Below are 25181 nucleotides of genomic sequence, written 5' to 3' on the forward strand. Positions count from 1 at the left end.
TGTTTTATCCAATGTTCATGTAAAGTTTCTGTTAGTGTGCTGTCAAACATTGAAACATTTATTTTCAACACTGCGTTCTTGGATAGATATGTGTGCAGCTTTGGAAGTGGCTTAGTGAGTTGCAGTGAATGGTGAGACATAACGGTACCCCCCGCAATGGTGGTTAGTGTGAAAGGAATGGCTTGGGCATTGTAGGGATGCTTTATGGTGTTGGTGTGGGGTGGTGCCAACCTGCTGCATCATGTGGCAGCCAGGTTGTACAGCGTCAAGTGAAGTAAATCTGGCTATGGTGAGGCCATCCCTGGACTCCTGGGCAGCAGTGTGCTCGGGTGCTGATGGCCTCTGTCCTGTGCTGCATCAGGTGATTGCGGAGAAGGTTGGTGTGCCTGGTGCTGCTGGTGTTGGGGCTGAGCGTGGTCGGATTCTGAGGACCAAGGTGAGACAGTATAAAGGGCATCCATGTTGATGGAATAGATGGCAGGTGAAGTAGAGATGACAGAAACATTCTGTCACTGGTGAGAGAGCTCTTCCAATGAGGTGATACTGGATGGAGAGTGGAAAGCCTGCAGAATCTGGACTGGAAATGGACTGAGATACAGCTTGTGGCTGAGCAAAGTGATGATCTGTCAGGTGGGAGCTTTTACTATACATTTGAGGCTGTCCAGTAATCAGCTAGAGCAATGGCCACTGAACTCCCGCCTGAGGTTGATAGCCGTGGTCCCCGAACAGCGTGGTTTCCGTGGCCATGAAGTTAAAGTGAAAAGGTAAGTTTCAAAAGCCTGTTAATGATCTGTCAACTAGGTGTTAATGAGATTAATTGGGTTGCCTGTCGGTTCTACTCCGCGCTGACAGACCCGACATTGGGAAAGGTGCGTGGCGGCGGGTTGACAGCGGAGTCCTGACCCGCTGTCAAAAAAAAAAAACACTTTCCCACCCGACCCGCCACCAATCCCGCCCGCTGACCCCTCCCTGGAAACTCCGGCCCTAATTGCATTTAATATGGTATTGCAGTGTGTGGCATAATGTGGTGATGCATAATTCAAATAAATATTGCAAATAAGCTGAACAACTGGGACTTTTGCTGATGTTGCAATATGGTATCATGTAATCACTAAAAGAAATGTAACAAAAGCAAAATACTGCGGATGCTGGAAATCAATGAGGTATAGACAAGAAACCCAAAGCTCTAATCTGACTTCTGATGCCTCTAATGTTTAATTTACATTTCCTACATTACAAGAGTGACTACAAAAGTACTTATTGTAAAGCGTTTTGCGACGTCCTGAGGTCATGAAATCTTTCTATCTTTCTCGTACTCTGACTTAGTTGGCCAAAGCTTTCCGAGGAACCAACTTTTTGTATACAGAATTTCAAAGCTTTATTTGTCTACAGCACAGAAGCTTAAAAACTGATTTGGTTGCACTCCTTTTCACAATTTAAGTGCAGATCATACCTATTGAACGATCAAAAAATATACTACTTGTAAATGTTCAAATCATTATAGTTCTATCACCATCTTTGCTCAATGATTTTGGACTTCTGTGAATATTATGAAGATCTGAAAACTAGCTCTTTGAAGACATTCTGTGATAAGTTACTTGCCCATTAACGTCAGCCTTTCGTTTATATCTTGTGAAATCAACGTGGTTATTAGTCCTGGACTGCTTTGAAAGACTTAAGAAATCCTCCAAACTGTCCATTATCCCAGCTTCAACCTTGAATTGCTGATTTGGTTGTAAATCTTAGCAATGTATTAATTTTTGAAAGGTTACATGGTTGGCAGTTATGCTGATGACTTACAAAGTGAAACGTTCATTTTTTTTTTCTATTGCTGAATCAGGCTTTTTTGCTCAGTGCAGCAAAAATTCAGCATAAAGTTTCATGTTGGATTTTAACAGGGAGCATCATTGTCAATTCTGATTATAACAACTGCCATGTATAATTTGTTGGAAACAAAGTACTCTGTCACGATTTTCTGAAAATAATATTTCTGTAAACTGTATATTCTACCTAATATTACCACATATCATAGTTAATATAAGATGCAACTAAAAAAAATCGAAAAGCTCATCTATACCCAAGACATTTCTGACTGAAGCTGCTTGATCTGCCTGTTTGCTGTATTTTTTTAAAATTTCTTCCTGTTATTGACATTAGTCACAACATGAGCCATGAGATGGAAGTATTACATCACTGTTTTCCAGGCAGGATCAAGGAAAACAGAGTCCATCGGTTTAAGTGTTCTTAAGAATAAAGTCACTGATTCTGCCTTGAAATAAGAAAAAGATTGACTATGAAGAAAGTGGCTACTATGGTGATTTACCTTACTTTTTTTATTATTTGTTCATGGGATGTGGGCATGGCTATCAAGACCAGCATTTATTGCCCGTCCTAATTGCCCTTGAGAAGGTGGTGGTGAGCTGCCTTTTTGAATTGCTGCAGTCCGTGTGGTGAAGGTACTCCCACAGTGTTGTTAGGTAGGGAGTGCCAGGATTTTGACCCAGCGACGATGAAGGAACGGCGATATATGTTCAAGTCAAGATGGTGTGTGACTTGGAGGCGGTGGTGTTCCCATGCACCTGCTGCCCTTGTCCTTCTAGGTGGTAGAGATCGTGGGTTTGGTATGTGCTGAGGCCTTGGCGAGTTGCTGCAGTGCATTTTGTAGATAGTACACGGTGCGCCGGTGGTGGAGGGAGTAAAAGTTTAAGGTGGTGGATGGCGTGCCAATCAAGCGGGCTGCTTTGTCCTGGATGGTGTTGAGCTTCTCGAGTGTTGTTGGAGCTGCACTCATCCAGGCAAGTGGAGAGTATTCCATCACACTCCTTACTTGTGCCTTGTAGATGGTGGAAGGGCTTTGGGGAGTCAGAAGGTGAGTTACTTGCCACAGAATACCCAGCCTCTGACCTGCTATTGTAGTCCCAGTATTTATATGGCTGGTCCAGTTAAGTTTCTGGTCAATGGTTACCCCCCCAGGATGTTGATAGTGGGGGGTTCGACGACGGTAATGCCATTGAATGTCAAGGGAGGTGGTTAGACTTTCTCTTGTTGGAGATGGTCATTGCCTGGAACTTGTGTGGCGCAAATGTTACTTGCCACTTATCAGCCCAAACCTGAATGTTGTCCAGGTCTTGCTGCATCCGGGCATGGACTGCTTCATTATCTGAGGAATTGTGAATGGAACTGAACACTGTGCAATCATCAGCGAACATCTCCACTTCTGACCTTATGATGGAGGGAAGATCAATGATGAAGCAGCTGAAGATAGTTGGGCCTAAGACACTGCCCTGAGGAACTCCTGCAGTGTTGCCCTCTCACCTCTAAGATCTGGGTTTGAATCAAGTACAATCTAATGAATGAAAGTTTCCGTTCTATGCTAGCTATAAGAATTTAACATTAAATGTGTTTTGGCAGCCATAACCCAGTTCCTAGTTATCGCAGGCTTACTGCACAAAATCGTCCATAATTTGTCAAAAATTGGCAATCTCACTGAGAAGCCACTGAGATGGCTGATAATGGGAAATAAAAAATTCACTTTGGTGAAGTGGGAGGTCGTCATCTGTAGTTGCAGTTGAGATGCATTAGGAGCTCATTTGCACCTGGCCCATGTTATGCCTGACCGAAGACTGCATGATGATGTGGCATTTTTATATTGCTATGGCTGCAGTGAAGTGGCACTCGGGACTTACACAGGGTGGGCACACCTAATTATGTTGGAGCAAAACCTGAAGCTCTGAAGAAAAAAATCTATTTTACTTTTATGTTTTTTAAGCTAATTTTTCTTTGTGATTCACTCACACAATGCATCATCTTTGACAATATATGTAAGCAAGGACAGTAGTTTTCAAAACTTTTTACAATCGACTTCACCAAAAATCTCAACCTCCCGCTCCCGTAACTTAAGGATTGGATGCTCGTAAGTCTGGAGGGAAAAATTCTTCCCTTCTGTGTCTTTCTAGCTCACCTCTTCTGTATTTCTCTTCTACCTTTCCTTCCACTTTGTAATGAACACTCAAATTAATTTCAATAGAAATATATATTTGAAACACCTTGTATAAGGCACCATATTTTCTCTGATATTTGATGCTGAAATGTGGAGAAGAGTTGAGCATCATTGCTGTGTGTGGGCACTTTGTGCAGATTGCTGATACTATAGTTGCTTTTACTTCCCCTCAACGTTGTTCTCCCCATCCCCTTTTCTCAGACACATCACAGAAATGGTTTGGTGGTCATAGAATGGGGTTGAAGAGGCCCATCATTCACCCAAGTCCATTGACCAGGTACACCGGCATGGATCTGTTGGGCTGTATGACCTGTTTCTGAGCTGTTAGTAAATACTATATAATTAATATTCAGTGGTAACTAATCTCCTGTGGCACTGCTCATGAATATACCAGCACCACCCCCACCAACACATCTGCAGCTCCAAAAATACAGTAAATATCAACCCCTTACAAAAAAATCAAGATAAGAGCTCAAAGTACAGTAAACATTTCTCACCCGAAGACACCTAAATCCCTAAATTATACCGTAATTAAACCTCAGTAAACACATGGACCCCACAAAAAATATAGTAAATAGATTACCCACAAACATAGCTACACAGTAAAATACGGTAAATAAAACTCTCCAAAGAAAGGCAGCACGGTGGCATAGTGGTTAGCACTGTTGCCTCACAGTGCCAGAGACCCGGGTTCGAATCCGGCCTCGGGCGACTGTCTGTGTGGAGTTTGCACATTCTCCCCGTGTTTGCGTGGGTTTTCTCCGGGTGCTCTGGTTTCCTCCCACAGTCCAAAGATGTGCGGGTTAGGTTGATTGGCTATGATAAATTGACCCTTAGTGTTAGGGGGATTAAATACGTGGGGTTACAGGGATAGGGTGGGATATGTGTTGGTGTAGGGGTTACGGGGATCGGGTGGGATATGTGTCGGTGCAGGCTCGATGGGCCGAAATGGCCTCTATCTGCACTGTGGGGTTTCTGTGATTCACCTCAAAAAGCAGAGGCAGTGGGATGCCATTGGAGTGTCCAGGAAAGCTTACTGGCCTCTGAGTAAATAGGGTGGAGCCCACATAGGCCTAGAAGTGGCAGAGGCACTTTCTGGAACAGGTTGTTGGAAAGGCTAAGTACAGACGAAGAAATCCAACCTGCCAGCTTCAGATGTGAGGAAGGATGCTCATAAGCTAGAGATTAATAAATAAGTTTGGGGCAGGATGCAATAGGACAGTGAGCAGGTGAAAGACTAGTGCAGAGGAAGTTTGAAAATGGAGAAATAGGAGAGGTGGAAGCCTGAAGTGGAAAAAAATGGGCAGTTGGATGTTTGGGAAACTTGGAAGGGAGCTGAAGTTCAAATATTAATTTTAAAACAAAAATTCAGCATTCATTTCACACAGCAGATAAACAAGATGGCTGGCACGTTGGACATTCACAAACTGAACGAAAACTGCTCAACAGAGCCACCCAATGGCCAGCGTGCACTACAGCAGCCATTCAGCCCCTCAAGCCTGTCCTTCCATAAAGTTAGATCTTGGGTGATCTGTTCCTCGCCTCCATTTACCAGCCATTGATCTATATCCTATGAAACCCTTACCTAATAAAATCTCAGTCTTGGACATTTCAATTGACCCAACATTCATAACTTTTTGGGGGAGAGAATTTCAGATTTCCACTAACCTTTGTGTGAAAAACTGCTTCCTGATTTTACTCCTGAATGGACTAACTCTAATTTTAAGAGTGTGCCCCCTTGTTCTGGATTCCCCCACCAGAGAAAATAACTTTTCTCTTTTTATCCTTTTATCATTTTAAACATCTAAAGTTAAAGGAATACAAGTCAAGTTTATGCAACCTGTCTTTATAATTTAACCCTTTAAGCCTGGTGAATCGGCGCTGGTTTTAGATTTCTCTAGCTATGAATCGGTGCACACACACTGGGCTGAATTGCCTGCTTCTGTGCTGTGAATCTCTGGTTTTGCTGTTTTTTGTGTACCTTCAAGCAGCCAGCTTAAATACAGTCGGTAGAGGCTTGGAAGCAAGTTGCCTGCCTGTCTTCCCAGATGGTGATGCTTGATGACTTGTAAAAAGAGAATGAAGAAAGAAAGCAAGTTGCATTTATATAGCTTCTTTCACATCCTCAGCACATACCAAAATGTTTCACAACCAATTCATTACTTCTGATGTGTAGTCACTTGTTTTGTTGACAAATGTGGCAGCCACTTTATGCACAGCAAGGCCCCAGAAGCACCAATGACATAAATGAACAGTTAATTTGATGGTGTTGGTTGAGGGATAAATGTTGACAAGGACCCTAAGAAACCTCCCAAGCTCCTCTTCAGACAAGTGCCATGAGATATTTTACATCGACCCAAACAGGAAGAAATTGCCGTATAACATTTCAGATGAAAAGCGGCACTTCTTAGGAACATAGGAAAAGGAGTAGGCCATTCAGCCCCTCAAGTCTGTTCTGCTTGAAGGTCCACAATTAGATCATGGCAGATCTGTATCTTAACTGCATCTACCCGCCTTGGTTCCGTAACCCTTATTGGGTCCAAAGTGGATGACCTCACACTTTCCCACGTTGAACTTCATCTGTCACAGTTTTGCCACTCATTTAATCTATCAATGTCCCTTTGCAACTTTTTGCTCCCATCTACACTATTTGCTGTGCCACCTAACTTAGTGTCGTCAGCAATCTTGGATATATGGCTCGCTATTCCTTCATCCAAATCATTTATAAATATAGTGAAAAGCTGTGGCCTCAGTACAGATCCCTGGGGGACACCATTAATCACATCCTGCCAATTTGAGTACAAACCATTATCCCTACTCTCTGTCTCCTATCACTTAATCAATTCCCTATCCAAGCCTGCAATTCCATGATGCGCTCATTTTTGTTAACGGTCTCTAATGTGGAACCTTGTCGAATGGCTTCTGGAAGCCCATATAAATAACATCCACAGACACTCCTTTATCTACCACTCTAGTTATCCCCTCAAAAAATTCAACGAGGTTAGTTAGACACAACTCACCCTTTACAAATCCATGCTGGTTTTCTTTGATCAGCTCATATTTGTCAAAATGCTCATTCACTCTGTTCCTAATAACAAAAGAAAGACTTGCATTTATATAGCGCCTTTCATGACCTCAGGACGTCCCAAAGTGCTTTACAGCCAATGAAGTACTTTTGAAGTGTAGTCACTGTTGTAATGTAGGAAACAGGTTCTAGTAACTGCCCCACAACTGATGTTAGACTAAGAGGCTTATCATTTCTTAGTTTATCTCTCCTACCCTTCTTAAATAGTGAAGTGACATTGGCAATTTTCAAATCCAAGGGGACAATTCCTCAATCAAGAGTTTTGGAATATCATGATTTACGCATCCACAACTTCCTCATCTACTTTTAATACCCTGGGGTGGAAACCACCGGGTCCTGAATATTTGTCTATCTTTAATAACAGTAGTTTCTCCATCAGCATGTTTTTACTTGTATTGAATTTAGGTAGTTCCTCCTCGATTTATTTTTCATTTTTCCTTGTATCTCTAGTATATTATCGTCATCCTCCTACCGTGAAGATCGATACAAAGTGGCTGTTTAGTAAGTCTGCCATTTCCAATTATATCACACGTGTCTGTAATTAAGGGGCCCATATTACACTTAGCCACCCTCTATCTCTTAATATTTTTGTAAAAAAAACTTTAGTGTTGTCCTTGATATCCCTCACAAGCTTTTTCTTGTATTCCCGTCACACATAGCAAGTCACCTCTTGTCCCACTTAGCACGGCAGTTGTGCCACATTACACAATGGAGGGTGTTCTTACTGTGAAGAAACTTTGTGTTCACAAAGATTGAGTGCTAAACTGATGTGGACAAGGTCAAATAGAGACGCAGGCCTTTCTTCCTTCAGTGGTTTCTGCAAGTCTTGTTCAATATGGAAAAGTACTAATTTGTTGATTGAGGGGTTGTGATCAGCAGGAAGTTTCCTTGGCCTTGTTTGACCTGACACCATGAGACTCCATGAGTTCTGGAGTCAATGTAGAGTACTCCAGGCCACACCTACCCAAGTTTATACCACTGGTGTTGGTCTGTCCTGTGAGTGGGACAGAACATACCCAGAGACGTTAATGGTGGAATCTAGGATGCTGATTGAAAGATCTGACTCTGTGGAAACAACTGTCAGACTATTGCTTCACTAGTCTGTGGAACAGCTCTCCCTGCTTGGGCACCAATCCCGAGATGGTGCTGAGGATGACTTTGCAGCGTCGACTGGGCTGGCATTGCTTGAGTCTTGCTCTGGATCGATGACTGGGTTGTTGCTGATGGATCTGTCCGATATTTCTCTTTATTCTGTTTCGTGACCATTGTTTTACAACTGGGTGGCTTGCTAGGCCACTTCAGAGGGTATTAAGATTGAACCATATATTGTAGGGCTAAAGTCACATGTAGGCCAGACCACGTAGGGATGAATGGCAGGTAGGATACTAATGAACCAGTTGGGTTGTCATACCAATCCAGCAGCTTTTATGGTCATTTGTCTGGCGCTTTTGAGGTATCTAGATGTAAACCCACCTCCTCTGTAAAAGAGAAACATTAGGCAATGTGCTTATTTCATATGTCTGCAATTCCCTCGAACTCCACTACAAACTTGCCTCTTTAATTTCTTAGAAAAACATATTCCTTTCTCATCAGAAGCATTTTCCATACCCAGTTTATTTTTAAATAATTAAAATCCGCTACAATTTTAAAAAATGCCCATCACTAATAATTCTACCAATTTCATCCTCAATTTCTCTTTCACTGTTCAACATTCGATAACATTCTCCCAGTAATGTGACTGATCTCTTGCTAATCCTCAGCTCAAACCAAAGGAACCACTCCTCTATTTAAATCCTTTTGCTCTAGTGCTATAATATTGTCTCTCATACTGCTTCTGCACCTCTCTCTTTATTTCTCCCTTTCCGCTCCTTTGTATAATCACTGAGATCTACCAAGGATTTTGTTATTTTACGTAAGCTCATGCTTGACCCATCTGAACTAATTATTTTAGTTGATCTTAAGTTTAATTATTTTTAAGGTTGATACAGTTTTTGCTCTAACTTCTGTTTACAGAGTTAGTGAATTCATGCTGTGGTTCAGCTGATATTTTTAGGCATTTAAATTGGCTGTCTAAAACTGCTTTGACAATTCACCGAGAATTTTATTTAAGTTTTAATTAGCCTTGAGGAATAACTGCTGCCAAAATTTAACGATCTGCTCATTTAAGGGTTTATCATTTTGTTGATGTTTGAAGAGCCTTCTCATGAACCTAAAATATCTGCAAATCTCGGCAATTATGTGTTGCGATTGGTACTATTTGTCTATTACAAAGGAACATTGGGTATGAGAATATATTTCAATATGTTTTGGTGTTGTGATTCATCAGGAAAAGTTGAGGTACATTCTAATTGTCACATCATGGGTCAATATGCAAAGGGTCTATCTTGACACTATCTGGAGGCATCAGCTTAATCACACACCATTACTGCCTAAATCTGATGACAACAACAACTTGCATTTATACAGTGCCTTCAATGTAGTAAAACGTCCCAAAGTGTTTCACAGGAGCGTTATCAAACAAAATTTGACACTGAGCCACACAAGGAGATATTCTGACTGGTGACCAAAAGCTTTGTGAAAGGTAGGTTTTAAGGAGCGTCTTAACGGAGCAAAGAGAGGTGGAGATTTAGGGAGGGAATTCCAGAGCCTAGGGCCCAGGCAGCTGATGGCACGGCCACCAATAGTGTGGTGCGATTAAAATTGGGAATGCGCAAGAGGCCAGAATTGGAGGAGTGCAGAGATCTGGGAGGGTTGTAACACTGGAGGAGGCTGCAGAGATAGGGAAGGGTGAGGCCATGGAGGGATTTAAAAACAAGGATGAGAATTTTAAAATCGAGGCATTGCCGGACCGGGAGCCAATGTAGGTCAGCGAGCACAGGGGTGACGGGTAAACGGGGCTTGGTGCGAGTTAGGATACAGACAGCAGATTTTTGGATGAGCTCAAGTTTATGGAGGGTGGAAGATGGGGGGCCGGCCAGGAGAGCATTGGAATAGTCGAGTCTAGAGGTAAGAAAGGGATGGATGAGATTTCAGCAGCAGATGAGCTGAGGCAGGGGCGGAGATTGGTAATGTTAGAGGTGGAAGTAGGCGGTCTTGGTAATGGAGCATATATGGGTTCAGAAAATCATCTTGTACTGCTTCTGCACCTTTACTGAGTGATCAGCTATTACTCCATTGTCTTTTTAAAAATTCCCTTACCATTAATGTATGTTATAAACGTGTCTGGAGTATCTGAACTCCAAATACATGACACAACATTTGTTCACATCAAAGGACATCTGCCACACATAGGTCTAAATTGGTCTGCAACCTACTGGTTTGGTTTAAATTACTAATGTCTGTACACATTTTTGTGTCATCTGAGAATTTAAATGGTTTCAGTTATGCCCTTATCAACACCAAAACAAAAATAAGGAACAGTAACAGTCTCAACATGCAGCATTATGGAACAACACTTGTGATGAGGCCCTAATCAGATCTAGTCCCATTAATGACAAACCACTCCAATAATCCTATATGATCTAATTTTATCTAATATTGCCTTCTACTTTATTGAATATTTTTTTGAAATTGGGGCATTTAACATCTGCATCTACACCATCATCCACAATATTGGTCACTTTCTCAAATAACTCAATCAGGTTAGTGAGGCAGGACTTGTATTTTCTGAAGCCATGCTGGAAATTCTTAAATCCTTAAATCCTAATAACTACAGAACTCTGCAAATGATCATTAATCACACCCAGTAAATGCTTTCCAACAACTTTCCTATAACCACTGTCAAATTCATGCTGTGACTATTCCATTTAACATATACTGCTAAAGATAAAAAGAAAAAAATTACAAATGCTGACTATCTGAAACAAAGTGCTCCATCAGCATCTGGAAAGAGAAAGATGGGTTAAATTTTTGGGTGGAAACCTCTCATTTTATTTGTATTTGGAGGCCTGATTTTTCAAAAAACTCAAAAACCATGTGTACAGAATATGATCTTAAACATTTTCTATCATTGTGATAAAGTGGAACTGAGACTACGGTGTATTGGTTTCACTATTGCAGTTGCTCTGTTGGAATTAGAGTTGTGAGCAATCAGTTGCATTCTATGGTGTCAGTAAAAAGTGAGCACCAGCCGTGAGTTCCTATTATAAGTTTTCACTTTTTTGTTCTGTATTTAATTTACATTTTCCTCCAAGGACTTTTGAGGTTTTTAGCACTCAACTACATATTTATCTCTTGGACCGCTTCCTGTTCCAGTTAGTTGATGGTTTCTGGCCATTCTGTACCACTGAGATCATCCTGGTCAATGACTTTCTGTGTAACGACAATCATGATCAGCTTCTATATGTATGTTAATGATACTAACTCAACCTCTGCCTACCTTCACTGACTTCAGTGCTGCTGCTGTCCTATTGCACTGACAATCCAACATCAAGACTTGGGTAAGTCTGGTTCAGTGTTGGCAGAATTAAAACCATCCTGTTTGGTTTCTGTCTGTACCTAAATATCTATGTTGCTAGCACCATTAAACTTCCTGGATGCTCAAATAAATTCGGGTTTATTTCTAGAGGAATAGAATTGAAAAGTAGAGAAGTTAATGCTAAACTTGTGTTGAACTTTGGTTTGACCACACTTGGAGTACAGTATACAGTTCTGGTCGCCATATTAAAAAAGGATATAGAGGCACTGGAGAGGATACAAAAAAGATTTACAAGGCTGATTTCAGAACTGCAAGGTTATACGTATCAGGAAAGCATGAACAGGCTGGGTCTCTTTTCTCTTGAAAAAGAGAAGGCTGAGAGGTGACGTAATAGAGGTCTTTAAAATTATGAAGGGTTTTGATAGAGTAGATGCAGAGAAAATGTTTCCACTTGTGGGGAAGGGCATAAGTAGAGGCCATCAATATAAGATAGTCACCAAGAAATCAAATAGGGAATTCAGAAGAAACCTCTTTACCCAGAGAGTGGTGAGAATGTGGAATTCGCTACCACAGGGAGTAGTTGAAGCGAATAGTATAGATGCATTTGAGGGGAAGCTAGATAAACATATGAGGGATAAGGGAATAGAAGGTTATGCTGACAGTTGGATGAGGAAGGGTGGGAGCAGGCTCCAGTGGAGCATAAACACCAGCATTGACTGGTTGGGCCGAATGGCTTGTTTCTGTGCTGTATATTCTATGGAATTCTATGTAATTTGGGAACAGCTAGGCAGTGCATAATCTCATTGTTCTCTGACCCTGAGCTGAACTTTTTACCTTGCATCAAGTTCATCTAAGCATTTTACCTCTCATTTGGTTTGTCACCTAAGGATATCATCTTCCAGCTCTGGACTGTTGTCTCATGAACCCCTACCTCACACACTTAGTTGCTGAATCCCACATTTACTCCATCACTTCAAGAATCAATTTTTCAACTGCTCTCCTCATCTCCAATCTTCACAAACTTCAGCTAATCCAGAGACCATCACAACCCCCAACTTCATTTAGCTCCACTTGCTCCCTGTGTCCCAGTGAATTGACTTCAAGATACTCATCTTTGCTTTCAAATCGCTCCACAGTCTTGCCCCACCCTATTTTGAAAATTCTCTTCAGTCATGTGTCCATCCTGAACCCTCCACTCCTCTGATTTTGGATTACAGCTTTTCCCTTGCCACCTTTGCTCCACCATTGTAGGCTGATCCTTCAGCCATTACACCCGTACCCTCTTTAACTCTTTTCCAGTACCAATTTGCCATTCTATCTTTCCCCTTGCCTGCCTTCATAGCCTCCTTTTGCAAATTCGGGTCTGTCTTAGATACCTTCTTGGATTCAGTGGTCGAAGTATCTTACTTTTATGGGAGTTGGCTCATATTGTTCTATATCTACTTGTACGTTTGTGTGACCTGGGGATGTAATAATGGATTACCCCTGTGAGCTGAACCGAATATTTTTGTCTTTTGCACATTTATTTCTGAACTTGCCTTAGAGGAGGTGCAATGAAGGTTCGCTAGATTAATTCCTGGGATAAGAGGGTTGTCCTATGAGGAGAGATTGAGTAGAACGGGTCTATATTCTCTCAAGTTTAGAAGAATGAGAGGTGATTTCATTGAAATACACAAAATTCTTGAAGGGCTTGACAGGGTAGATGCTGAGAGGCTGTTTTCCCCTGGCTCGAGAGTCTAGAACTAGGATAAGGGGTCGGCCATTTAGGACTGAGATGAGGAGAAATTTCTTCACTTAGAGGGTTGTGAATCTTGGAATTCTCTACACCAGAGGGCTGTGGATGCTCAGTCGATGAGTAGATTCAAGACTGAGATCAATTGCTTTTTGGACACTAAGGGAATCGAGGGATACAGGGCTAGGACGATGAAGTGGAGTTGAGGTAGGAGATCAGCCATGATCGTAGTGAATGGTGGAACAGGCTCAAGGGGCCATATGGCCTACTCCGGCTCTTATTTCTTTTTTTCTTAAATCTCTCTAACAGATTGAGTAGACACTAAATGAGGTTTGGTTTGAATTGTTAAGCTGCTTTTTTCCACAATAAAGTTAATGTACAAAGTAATAGTTCTGATCAGATTCAATTACTTCATTCAGTTAAACTTAACCTTTGGGTAATAATATAAAAATAATGAAACATACTACGCTACCCTACTTCAGTACTGCACCTTACTTGACATAAACAGAATAACTCCTCCATATGCTGTTCTTCAGCCCAGGGCAGAACCTCCTTTCCCTGTAGTCTTCTGTCGTTTTTAAAAACCTTCTTGTAGCACTTTGTTGTCTGACTTTCTTTTTGATGCCTTCTTATCCCCAGTTTCACACACAGATCAAAGGTTCTTTATTTCAACTGCCCAGGTATGTCCTGTCCACAAAAAGCAGGACAAATCCAATCCGGCCAAATAGCACCCCATCAGTCTACTCTCAACCATCAGCAGAGTGATGGAAGGTGTCGTTGACAGTGCTATCAAGCGGCACTTACCAATAACCTGCTCACTGATGCCCAATTTGGGTTCCGCCAGGACCACTCTGCTCCAGACCTCATTACAGCCTTGGTCCAAACATGGACAAAGGAGCTGAATTCCAGAGGTGAGAGTGACTGTCCTTGACATCAAGGCAGCATTTGACTGAGTGTGGCATCAAGGAGCCCTAACAAAACTGAAGTCAATGGGTATTGGGGGGGGGAACGCGCCAATGGCTGGAGTCATACCTAGCACAAAGGAAGATAGTTGTGGTGGTTGGAGGTCAATTATCACAGCCCCAGGACATTGCAGGAGTTCCTCAGGGCAGTGTCCTAGGCCCAACCATCTTCAGCTGCTTCATCAATGGCCTTCCCTCCCTCATAAGGTCAGAAGTGGGGATATTCGCTGATGACTGCACAGTGTTCAGTGCCATTCACAACCCCTCAGATAATGAAGCAGTCCATGCCCGCATGCAGCAAGATCTGGACGACATTCAGGCTTGGGCTGATAAGTGGCAGGTAACATTTGCGCCACACAAGTGCCAAGCAATGACAATCCCCATGGATTGGCAGGTAGCTAATGTTACCCCACTGTTCAAAAAAGGTGGTAGAGAGAAAACGGGGAATTCCAGACCGGTAAGCCTGACATCGGTAGTGGGGAAAATGCTAGAGTCCATTATAAAAGATGTAATAGCAGAGCACTTGGAAAACAGTGAGAGGATCGGACAAAGTCAACATGGCTTTACAAAAGGTAAATCGTGCTTGACTAATCTACTGGAATTTTTTGAGGATGTAACTGGCAAAATAGATAAGGGAGAACCAGTGGATGTGGTGTATTTGGACTTTCAGAAGGCTTTCGATAAGGTCCCGCATAAGAGATTAGCGTGTAAAGTTAAGGCACATGGGATTGGGGGCAAGGTATTGACTTGGATAGAGAACTGGTTGGCAGACAGAAAGCACAGAGTTGGAATAAACGGGTCTTTTTCCGAGTGGCAGGCAGTGACTAGTGGGGTACCGCAGGGATCGGTCCTTGGACCCCAGCTATTCACCATATATATATTAATGATCTGGACGAGGGAACTAGATGTAATATCTCCAAGTTTGCAGACAACACAAAGCTGGGTGGGCATGTGTGCTGTGAGGAGGATGCCGAGAAACTCCAGTATGATTTGGACAGGTTGGGTGATTGGGCAGAAGCATGGCAGATGCAATATAACGTGGATAAATGCCAGGTTATCCACTTTGGTGTCAAAAACAAGAAGGCAGATTATTATCTGAATGGCAATAGATTGAGAGAAGGGGAAGTGCAACGAGACCTGGGCGTCCTTGTGCACCAGTCGCTGAAGGTAAGTATGCAGGTGCAGCAGGCGGTTAAGAAGGCAAATGGTATGTTGGCCTTCGTAGCGAGAGGGTTTGAGTACAGGAACAAGGATGTCTTGCTGCAGCTGTACAGGGCCTTGGTGAGACCACACCATGAGTATTGTGTGCAGTTTTGGTCGCCTTATCTGAGGAAGGATGTTCTTGCAATGGAAGGAGTGCAGCGAAGATTCACCAGGCTGATACCTGGGATGGCAGGAATGACGTATGAGGAGAGATTGGGTCGATTGGGCTTGTACTCGCTGGAGTTTAGAAGAATGAGAGGGGATCTCATAGAAACTTAAGTTTCTAACAGGACTAGACAGACTAGATGCAGGAAGGATGTTCCCGATGGTTGGGGAGTCCAGAACCAGGGGTCACAGTCTAAGGATAAGGGGTAAGCCATTTAGGACAGAGATGAGGAGGAATTTCTTCACCCAGAGAGTGGTGAACCTGTGGAATTCTCTACCACAGAAGGCAGTAGAGGCCAATTCATTAAATATATTCAAGAAGGAGTTGGATATATTTCTTAAGGCTAAAGGGATCAAGGGATATGGGGAGAAAGCAGGGACAGGGTACTGAATTTGGATGATCAGCCATGATCGCATTGAATGGCGGAGCAGGCTTGAGGGGCCAAATGGCCTACTCATGCTCCTATCTTCTATGTTTCTAATCTCCAACAAGCGAGCATCTAACCACCGTCCCTTGACATTCAACGGCATTACCATCGCCGAATCCCCCACCATCAATATCCTGGGGGTTCACCATTGACCAGAAACTTAACTGGACCAGCCACATAAATACTGTGGCAACAAGAGCAGGTCAGAGGCTGGGTATTCTGCGGTGAGTGTCTCACCACCTGACTCCCCAAAGCCTTTCCGCCATCGACAAGGCACAAGTAAGGAGTGTGATGGAATACTCTCCACTGGATGAGTGCAGCTGCAGCAACACTCAAGAAGCTCGATACCATCCAGGACAAAGCAGGCTGCTTTACTGGCACCCCACCTTAAACATTCACTCCCTCCACCACAGGCGTACCGTGGCTGCAGTGTGTACCATCTACAAGATGCACTGCAGCAACTCGCCAAGCCTTCGGCAGCACCTCCCAAACCCGCGACCTCTTCCACCTAGAAGGACAAGGGCAGCAGGCGCATGGGAACACCACCACCTCCAAGTTCCCCTCCAAGTCACTCACCATCCTGACTTGAAAATATATCACCATTCCTTCATCGTCGCTGGGTCAAAATCCTTGAACTCCCTCCCTAACAGCAGTGTGGGTGTAGCTTCACCACATGGACTGCAGCGGTTCAAGAAGGCGGTTCACCACCATCTTCTCAAGGGAAACTAGAGATGGACAATAAATGCTGGTCTTGCCAGCGACGCCCACAGCCCATGAACAAATTAAAAAAAAAAAAAACCTGGATGAGGGGTGTCTTTCAATTACCCAAGCAAGCTGACAAATCATATAATATCTAGTCTGGGGGTGGGGACCCTATATTTAGCATATTAACCATCCATTGTCTGGATGGCTCACAGTTTTAGAAACCCAGCATTAAAATAGCTCTTTTTCCAATTCTTTTCTGTGGAAAAGTGGTCAAAAAATCCCAAACTGTGACACTGCAAATCTTCATCCATGCCTTCAGTCTCTTTCTCTCCACCTCCAAAATCCTTTATTTCCTGCTTGGTGCCACCTTGTAATGTGCGAAGAGGATTTTTAACATGAGAAGTCTATATAAAAGAAAGTTGTTGTTGCAGTTACTGCTGCATGGTTTGTTAATTTTTTTGTACTTTGTAATATTGTACTATATACTGTATCAGTTAACTTTAGTCTTGACTGGGCTTGTGAATGCTTAGAGCAATAGAACATGGTGAATTTCATTCCACATAATTGGGAGGGGCCCTGCTGGTAAAATGTGCATGAGTAGTTCCACTCCAACTGTTCTGGTATTTGCATCAGAACCTAGTTTTACCTAGTCTTGGACAATAACTTGAATTACTTGTTGATTTTATTAACTGCTTGGATGCCTTGCATTTGGAAAAAAAAGGAGTTTTACATCACCTAATTTTAATTTGGGTGCTTTTTCACATAATTGACAAGGATAGATTTCTCAAATGAAAACAGAAAATGCTGGAAATACTCAGCAGTTCAGGCAGCATCTGTGAAGAGAGAAACATAGTTAACGTTTGAGATCGATGACCCTTCGTCAGAACTGGAAGAAGTTAGAGATTTAACAGTTTATTTAACGCGGGGTCACAGTCTCAGGATACGGGGTAGGACATTTAGGACTGAGATGAGAAATTTCTTCACCCAGAGAGTGGTGAACCTGTGGAATTCTCTACCACAGAAGGCTGTGGAGGCCAAGTCACTGAATATATTTAAGAAGGAGATAGATAGATTTCTAGACACAAAAGGTGTCAAAGGGTATGGGGAGAGAGTGGGAATATGGTATTGAGATAGAGGATCAGCCATGATCATATTGAATGGCGGAGCAGGCTCGAAGGGCCGAATGGCCTACTCCTCCTATTTTTCTATGTTTCTAACTAAATACAGAGCCAGGGGAAAAAGCCTGGTGGGGTCGGGGGGGAGCGGGTGGCGTTGTCGGTGGGTGGGGGTAAAGAACAACAGGGAAGGTCTGTGATAGCATGGAGGGCAGGAGTAATTATATGAGAAATGGGATGATGGCGCAAAGCAAAAGGGTGGCAGCAATGGGACAATAAAGAAACAAAAGATGGGTCCAGAGGAGGTGGAGATGGCAACAGCAGAACTATTACCAGCACCTGCTGTCTGAGAAAATGGGAGCAGTGGTTGAATGTTAAAGCAGGAAGATTGTAAAGTGCCTAATCGAAAGATGAGGTGCTGTTCTTCAAGTTCTGGGAGGCTGGGTTTCCCGCAGGCCCTGCCCACTTTAAGGGTAGGACCTGATTTGCATGTGTGGCCTTAGTTTCCCGCCCGCAGCCAGCCAGATCGAGTGGCTGACTGGCTGCAGGCAGGTAGGCCTGCAGCTGCAGAGAGGGTGCGAGGGATCGCTCGGGGGAGGGATTGGGGGGGGTGGGGGCAGGGTGGGGGTAGGGGTAATGTTAGGTAGGGACCCTGTATCCAGGAGGCAGGTATAAAGCCACTTACCTGCTGGATGCAGCAGTTCCCGCCTCTGTTTAACTGCCAGGTTTCACGAATTATGTGAAACGTGTCCACATCCAGTTAAATTCAAAATGGAAGAGAAAAAAAGAGGCTTTCAGAGTCATTATAATGTTTAAATTGACGTACCGCCCCCCTGGGAGTGGGTTGGTTGCCCGTGGCGCGCCCCCCCCCCCCCCCCCCCCCATCCTGCCCCTGTTAAAACCAGAAGTGGGAGGCGGGATCAGGTCATGAATCCCATTTTTAACAATTTAACTGCCCCCACGCTCCAAACCCACCCGTTTTTTTTTAGTGGAAAATTCCGGCCTACAACTCTGTTTTCTCTCTCTCCATAGATACCGCCTGACCTGCTGAGCATTGCCAACATTTTCTGTTTTTATTTCAGATTTCCAGCATCCGCAGTATTTTGCTCCAGATTTCTCGAGTACACTGTCTCAGAAATGTCATCCATGAGTTTGTGAGATCCATATTGCACTGTTCCTTTATCTCGTGCCTGTGCATAGCTTTACTTTCTGGGGAGTCTGAGATTAGAATATATTGTAAATACAGTTGAGAAAGGCCATTTGGTCCATCTGTTCAGAAAGAATAGCTCACAGTTCCCCCACCACCTCTGAGGGACTCATGGTTTTCGCCTTCACTACTCTACTAGGAAGTGTATCCTAAGTGTTGATTACTCATTGTATGAAGAAATACTTACTGACATCTTATTTAAATCTGCCTTTCACCGGCAGAACCAGTGCCCTGTTGAGGTTTATCTTGAAGTAGTGCTCTGGATTTACTTTTTTTTTTTAAAAACCATTTAGTACATTATGTACTTCTATATAGTCCCTTTGAATTTCCTTTATCAAAGCTGAAAGAGTAGTTAAATCCTCTGATGCTGAGGATCAGCCTCGTGTCTCTTTGCACCATCTGTTTGGATATTTCACTGGTATCTAGGTGAGCAAAGTTAGATACAGTGCTTAAGGTGCGGTCTGATTACTGTACAGTTTCATTCTGATTTCCTCTGACCTTTTCTGTACCGATTAGCAATATAATATAGCATTCCTCTGGCTGCTTTGTTGATTGCTGCTCCATATTGACTGGACATGTTAAATGCTGAGCCTACTAAAAGCCCAGATCTCTCAACCTCACCTTTAGCTTGTTCAGCACGATTCATGGAGTATGTGTGGTTTTTTTTCTCCCGTTGTGCTGTATTTTACACTTGTGTGTTAAATTTTGTGACACTTTTCTGCCCACTTACAAATGTTGTCAAACTCCCTTGCAACTGCTGCTTCCTCTGACTTGACTTTATTCACCCCACCCTCCCAATTTGGTATCATCTTTGAAATTGGCCAATTTGCATTGAGTTTCTGCATCTAGGTCGTCTATATAAATTAAAGCCAGTTGGGATCCCAGCACCAATCCCTGGGGCACTCAATTCAGTACTTTCCCCCACTCTGCCATCACTCCCCTAACTACTGCTTCCGACCTTTCACTCGGTTTCTTGTCCATTTCCAGGTTTTACCTTGAATTCTCACTTTTAATCTTGTGTAGCACCCTTTCATGGAAATTTTGTCAAAGGCTTTCTGGAATTCCAAGATCCAAGTTTCAGCTTGGCTCGGTTGATAGCACTCTTGCCACTGAGTCAGAGGATAGTTGGGTCAAGCACCACCACCTACTTAAGCACATAACCTCAACTGACACTTCGATGCTGCATTGTGAGAAGTACTGTATTTCGGATGAGACATCAAACTGAGGCCCCCTTTGCCACTGTCACTAGTTAAAGAAGAGCAGGGAGTTCTACCAGTATTCTAGACAACATTGATAGATCAACCAACATTGCTAAAAATAGGTTATCTGATCATTTGTGCATTTGCTGTTTGTGAGCCCTTGCTGAGCACATATTATCTGTTGCATTTATTTATTTGACAGCAGTGACTATACTTCTAAAAGTAATTCCTTGATTATGAAGTGCTTTGCGATGTCCTGAGAAGGTGATAGGACACTATAGAAAGTCTTTCCTTTTTTTTTAAACAGTCATGCCACCTCCTGGGGAAAAAAAAATCAATGGGGTTCGTCAGGCAAGATTCTCCTATTCTGAAGCCATGTTGGATGATATTAACTTGGTTATCATAATAGAGGCAATCCTCTAGTTCCCTGCTGCTGATTGATTCCATTATTTTAAATTGTTAAACAAATGGACCCTTAGTTTCCCAGACTAGAATTTTCACTTTTTTTGACTCTTTATTCCTTTGTGTTCTGTGATATTGTCTGATTTATGTTGTGACATTAATCTTCAGTTGAAACAGTTTATTACCTATTTGTGTTGGTTTAATTTTCACCGTTGCATCTGATTTTTGTGAAGAGCTTGGTCATGATTCTTTAGTCTCTGTTATATTTTTGCGTTTGAGGGAGGTAATAATTTGAACCTAATTTTCTGCAGTTATTTTGTTGAAAATTGTAATGTTTTCAAGTTGCAGCATGCTAAGTATTGTCCAAATGTTTGTAAGTTGCATGCTTGCACACTTCTCTGAACTAAAGAGATTGTTTTAGGAATAATTAAAGCAGTTCTGTCTTAACTGTAAGCTTGGAACTTTAAGTGACATGAATAAAAGTGATCCGAATTGTAAAAATTAAGCAAATTTTAAAATGGCAAGGCCTGTGAGAAAAGCAAGTAATATGAATTTTTTATGTCTCACTAAATACTTCTACACTTACGTGAACAATCAGGTTACAAACACCTTACTGTATACTGGAGCACTTTGTGTACAATGATTGCGTTTGTGCTCCACGAACTAAAACATTTGTAAGGAAATATTTCTAATTGCCGGTGGAACCTGAAACACTACTTCAGGCTAGCTCACTAGGACCACAACCCAATCCATCAATCTCTGTCTGTGACTCTTTGTTATTGTCTGTTGCCTGGCTCCAGCAATATCCTGGAACTTATTGACTGTGAATAGAGACCCAGGGAGCAGCATTTCTGCTTGGGATCATAGGTGAAGGAAAGGTGGAGTGTAAGTGGCAGTATGTGCCACTTCCCAAATTCATCCTCTGTCCAATATAAATATGCGAAAATAGTAGACCTTGAATGTTGGCCACGTTGTAAGTGTATGCCTCTGTAATTGCGCATAGTTTATGAAAGGATTTATACTTATGTTAATATGAATTTGTTGATCTTGTTTTGAGAAAGATAATTTATTTGAAGTGAATCTGGCATCTGACCCTAAATGATCATTGTTATTCTTCCAGAAACCTGCAAACATTTTAGTTATGGGTGAAGGACCAGAACGAGGGAGAGTCAAAATAGGTATAGTATGCTATAATTCTTTTTTATTCATGTGTAGTTACTATATTGATTATGGTAACTAACCTGGAGGTTAGTATTGTAGTCTAAAAACCATAAATAGATGCATTATTGTACCCAAATGCAAGATTTTTTTTTTTTTTTAAAGCTCCTACATTGTAGGATATTTTTGATTTTTTTGTTGCTTATTTTGCTTCCTGTGTAAAGAACTGCCATTGTGTTTCCAGACAAAGATTGGCCAACATCAGCTGTAGTACATAGGTAGCTCCATGGGAAAATCCAATGCATTTGTGTCCTTTCCTGTCCCGGATGCCAATCAAGTGGCATCCAAGTTGTGGAATTTCCTGACTTTGATGATTCGCAATCACATCCAGAATAGGAAAGAATGCTGATCAGTGAGATTTGCTTGAAGCTCATTACAGTTGTCAGCTGAGAAGATCCTGACTGAGTGTGAATATGCAAATTGCCTAATCTTCACTGCAGAGTGAAATTCAAAAATCTCCCACAATATAAGAGTTTTAATCATATATTTTAATCTTTTATAGGTTCAGTCAGGGGGCAAGTACTTCCCCTGTTGAAAGTACTTCTCCCTGCCCCCATGAATGCACAAGTGCGTACACACACACACGCACACGCACGCGGTTAGCACTGTTGCCTCACAGCGCCAGGGACCCGGGTTCAAATCCGGCCTCGGGTGACTGTGTGGAGTTTGCACATTCTCCCCGTGTTTGCGTGGGTTTTCTCCGGGTGCTCCGGTTTCCTCCCACAGCCAAAGATGTGCGGGTTAGGTTGATTGGCCATGATAAAAAAAATTGACCCTTAGTGTTAGGGGGGATTAAATATGTGGGGTTACGGGGATAGGGTTTGGGTGGGATGGCTGTCGGTGTAGGGACCGGGTGCTAGGGTTTGGATGATCAGCCATGATCTCGTTGAATGGCGGAGCAGGCTCAAAGGGCCGAATGGCCTACTCCTGCTCCTATCTTCTATGTTTCTATGTGCGCTGTCAAACTGGGGAGCTGTTAAGCCGGGCCCAACAGGGGTCAGTGCTTTCACCCTTGTTTCTAATCTATATCAATGTCCTGCATATTGTAATCAAATGTAAGTTTGTCAAATTTGTTGACACCACTAAAATGGGGTGAGCATAGAGAGAGAGAGAGAATGCTGTAAAAGGTTTATAGATTGATTTACATCCACATTGTAATTGGATTGACAAATCACAATGTTTGTCTGGCAAATGCAAAGTATTGCACATTGGTTGATACATGTGCATCAGTAGTAAACAAGCAGGATATTCGAGACTAAACTAGATGACATAATGAGATACTTGGGTACTAAAGAAATAGTCTTCGTTGGGCTAAATGGCCTTTTCTCATCCTTGACTTTTCTTGTATCAATTTCTCATATCAACAATCCTTACAGCCTCCAAGTGTTTTTTTGGCAAATATTCTGTAAATTATGCACAGTCAATAAACTCTACCCCACAATAAATGGTTGGAACCACACATGCTTGCTTTATCTGCAACTTTAATTGTCATCAGAGAGGGGTATTATATTATCTGCATGTGAGCTGAACTCAAACCCTGATTTCAGTAAAACAAAAAGCAAAAGACTGCAGATGCTGGAAATCTGAAATGAAGCACTCGGCAGGCCAGGCAGCTTCTGCGGAGAGAGGAAAGTAAGGGTTAATGTTTCAGGTCAATGACCTTTTGTCAGAACCCTACCTTCCTCTCTGCAGATGCTGTCTGTCCTGCTGAGTGTTTCCAGCATTTTCTGTTTTTATTCCTGATTTCAGTGCTGAAATTACAGGCCTATATTTTAATTGGATACCCTCCTTGTTAGCGCTACTTCTAATTTCTTTTTGCTGTTTTTTCTTCCTTCCCTAAAGATGTGTTACAAATGGCAAGAGCACGTTGGGTGACTGCCTGTATTTCGTGTTGCTTTCACGACTGTTTAGCTGAAATCAGCAGCTCACTATCTGAGGAATTTCAACCAACAACCTGTATCCATTCCTCCTAAGGCATAGTACAAAAGCAAATAATCTGATGTGGCACTGGCTTACCATAAGTAGTTGATATTATCTTCAAAAGTTTTACTATTTGCTAATGCCCTTTGCAGCATTTTTCAAACTGAGAACTAATTTCAGTTGAAAGGCAATGAAGTCACAGGGATTTATGACATGTACAGTTTGGAGACTGGTTTCATTCTGATATTTTCAAACCCTGCCACCTTGTTTGCAGACAATCTTTTATAATTACTTCAACTGTCGCAAAGCATAATTGCACATAATTATTGTTGGCTAAATTTCTCAGTTGTTCTCCTGGATCACATCCTTATAGAACAATGGCAGTTCTAACAAAAAGCACAAAAGTAGGGTTCCTACCTTTTTTTTAAACTAAATAATTTGCGGTCAGCAAGCTGTCTCATTTTTGTAGATTACATAGGATATACGGCACAGAAACAGGCCATTCAGTCCATGCTGGCGTTTATGCTCCACTCGAGCCTCCTCCCGTCTTCCGCATCTAAATCTATCAGTACAACCCTCTATTCCCTTCTCCCTCATATGCTTGTGTAGCCTCCCCTTAAATGCATCTATACTATTTGCTTCAACCACTCCATGGTAGCGAGTTCCACATTCTCACCACTCTTAGGGAATTCAGAAGAAGCTTCTTTACCCAATTTGATTTCTTGGTGACTATCTTATATTGATGGCCTCTAGTTATGCTCTTCCCCACAAGTGGAAACATTCTCTCTGTACCCACTCTTATCAAAAGCTTTCATAATTTTAAAGACCTCTATTAGGTCATCCCTCAGCCTTTTTTCAAGAGAGAAGAGACCCAGCCTATTCATCCTTTCCTGATATGTATACCCTCGCATTTCTGGTGGTATCCTTGTAAATCTTCTCTGCCTCTATATCCTTTTTATAATATGGCGACCAGAACTGCACGCAGTATTCTAAGTGTGGTCTAACCAAGGTTCGATACAGGTTTGGCATAAGTCATAGTCATATGGTACAGAAGGAGGCCATTTGGCCCATTAAGTCCGTGCTGGCTCTCTGTAGAGCAGTCCAGTCAGTCCCACTCCACCGCTCCATCCCCTTAGCCCTGCAAGTTTATTTCCCTCAAGTGCCTATCCAGTCTCCCCTTGAAAACATTGAGAGTCTCCGCTTCCACCACTTCCGTCGGCAGCGAGTTCCAGGTCTTCACCACTCGCTGCGTAAAAAAGTTTTTCCTCACATCCCCCCTGTATCTCTTGCCCAAAACCTTAAATCTGTGTTCCCTAGTCCTTGTACCATCAACTAGTGGGAACAGTCTTTCCCCGCCTACCCTATCCAAACCCGTTGTAATCTTGTACACCTCTATCAAATCACACCCCTCAACCTCATTTGC

General features: G+C 42.5%; 1 protein-coding gene across 11 annotated transcripts in view; it reads left to right on the forward strand.

Annotated features, from left to right (window-relative positions):
- Positions 1-25181, forward strand: part of cdk8 (cyclin dependent kinase 8) — a 253657-nt gene that overhangs the window by 209845 nt on the left and 18631 nt on the right. For 10 of the 11 annotated variants that reach the window (XM_085999250.1, XM_085999247.1, XM_085999248.1 and 7 more), the window contains one exon: positions 21741-21798. In XM_085999250.1, coding sequence (XP_085855376.1) covers positions 21741-21798 — 58 coding nt within the window. Of the gene's footprint in view, positions 1-7536; positions 7587-21740; positions 21799-25181 lie in introns of those variants that run through there. The other variant, XM_085999257.1, reaches the window with a different exon arrangement.

Source organism: Somniosus microcephalus, chromosome 10 (genome assembly GCF_052327205.1).
Source record: "Somniosus microcephalus isolate GS21.2 chromosome 10, FLI_Smic_1.0, whole genome shotgun sequence".
Taxonomy (NCBI): domain Eukaryota; kingdom Metazoa; phylum Chordata; class Chondrichthyes; order Squaliformes; family Somniosidae; genus Somniosus; species Somniosus microcephalus.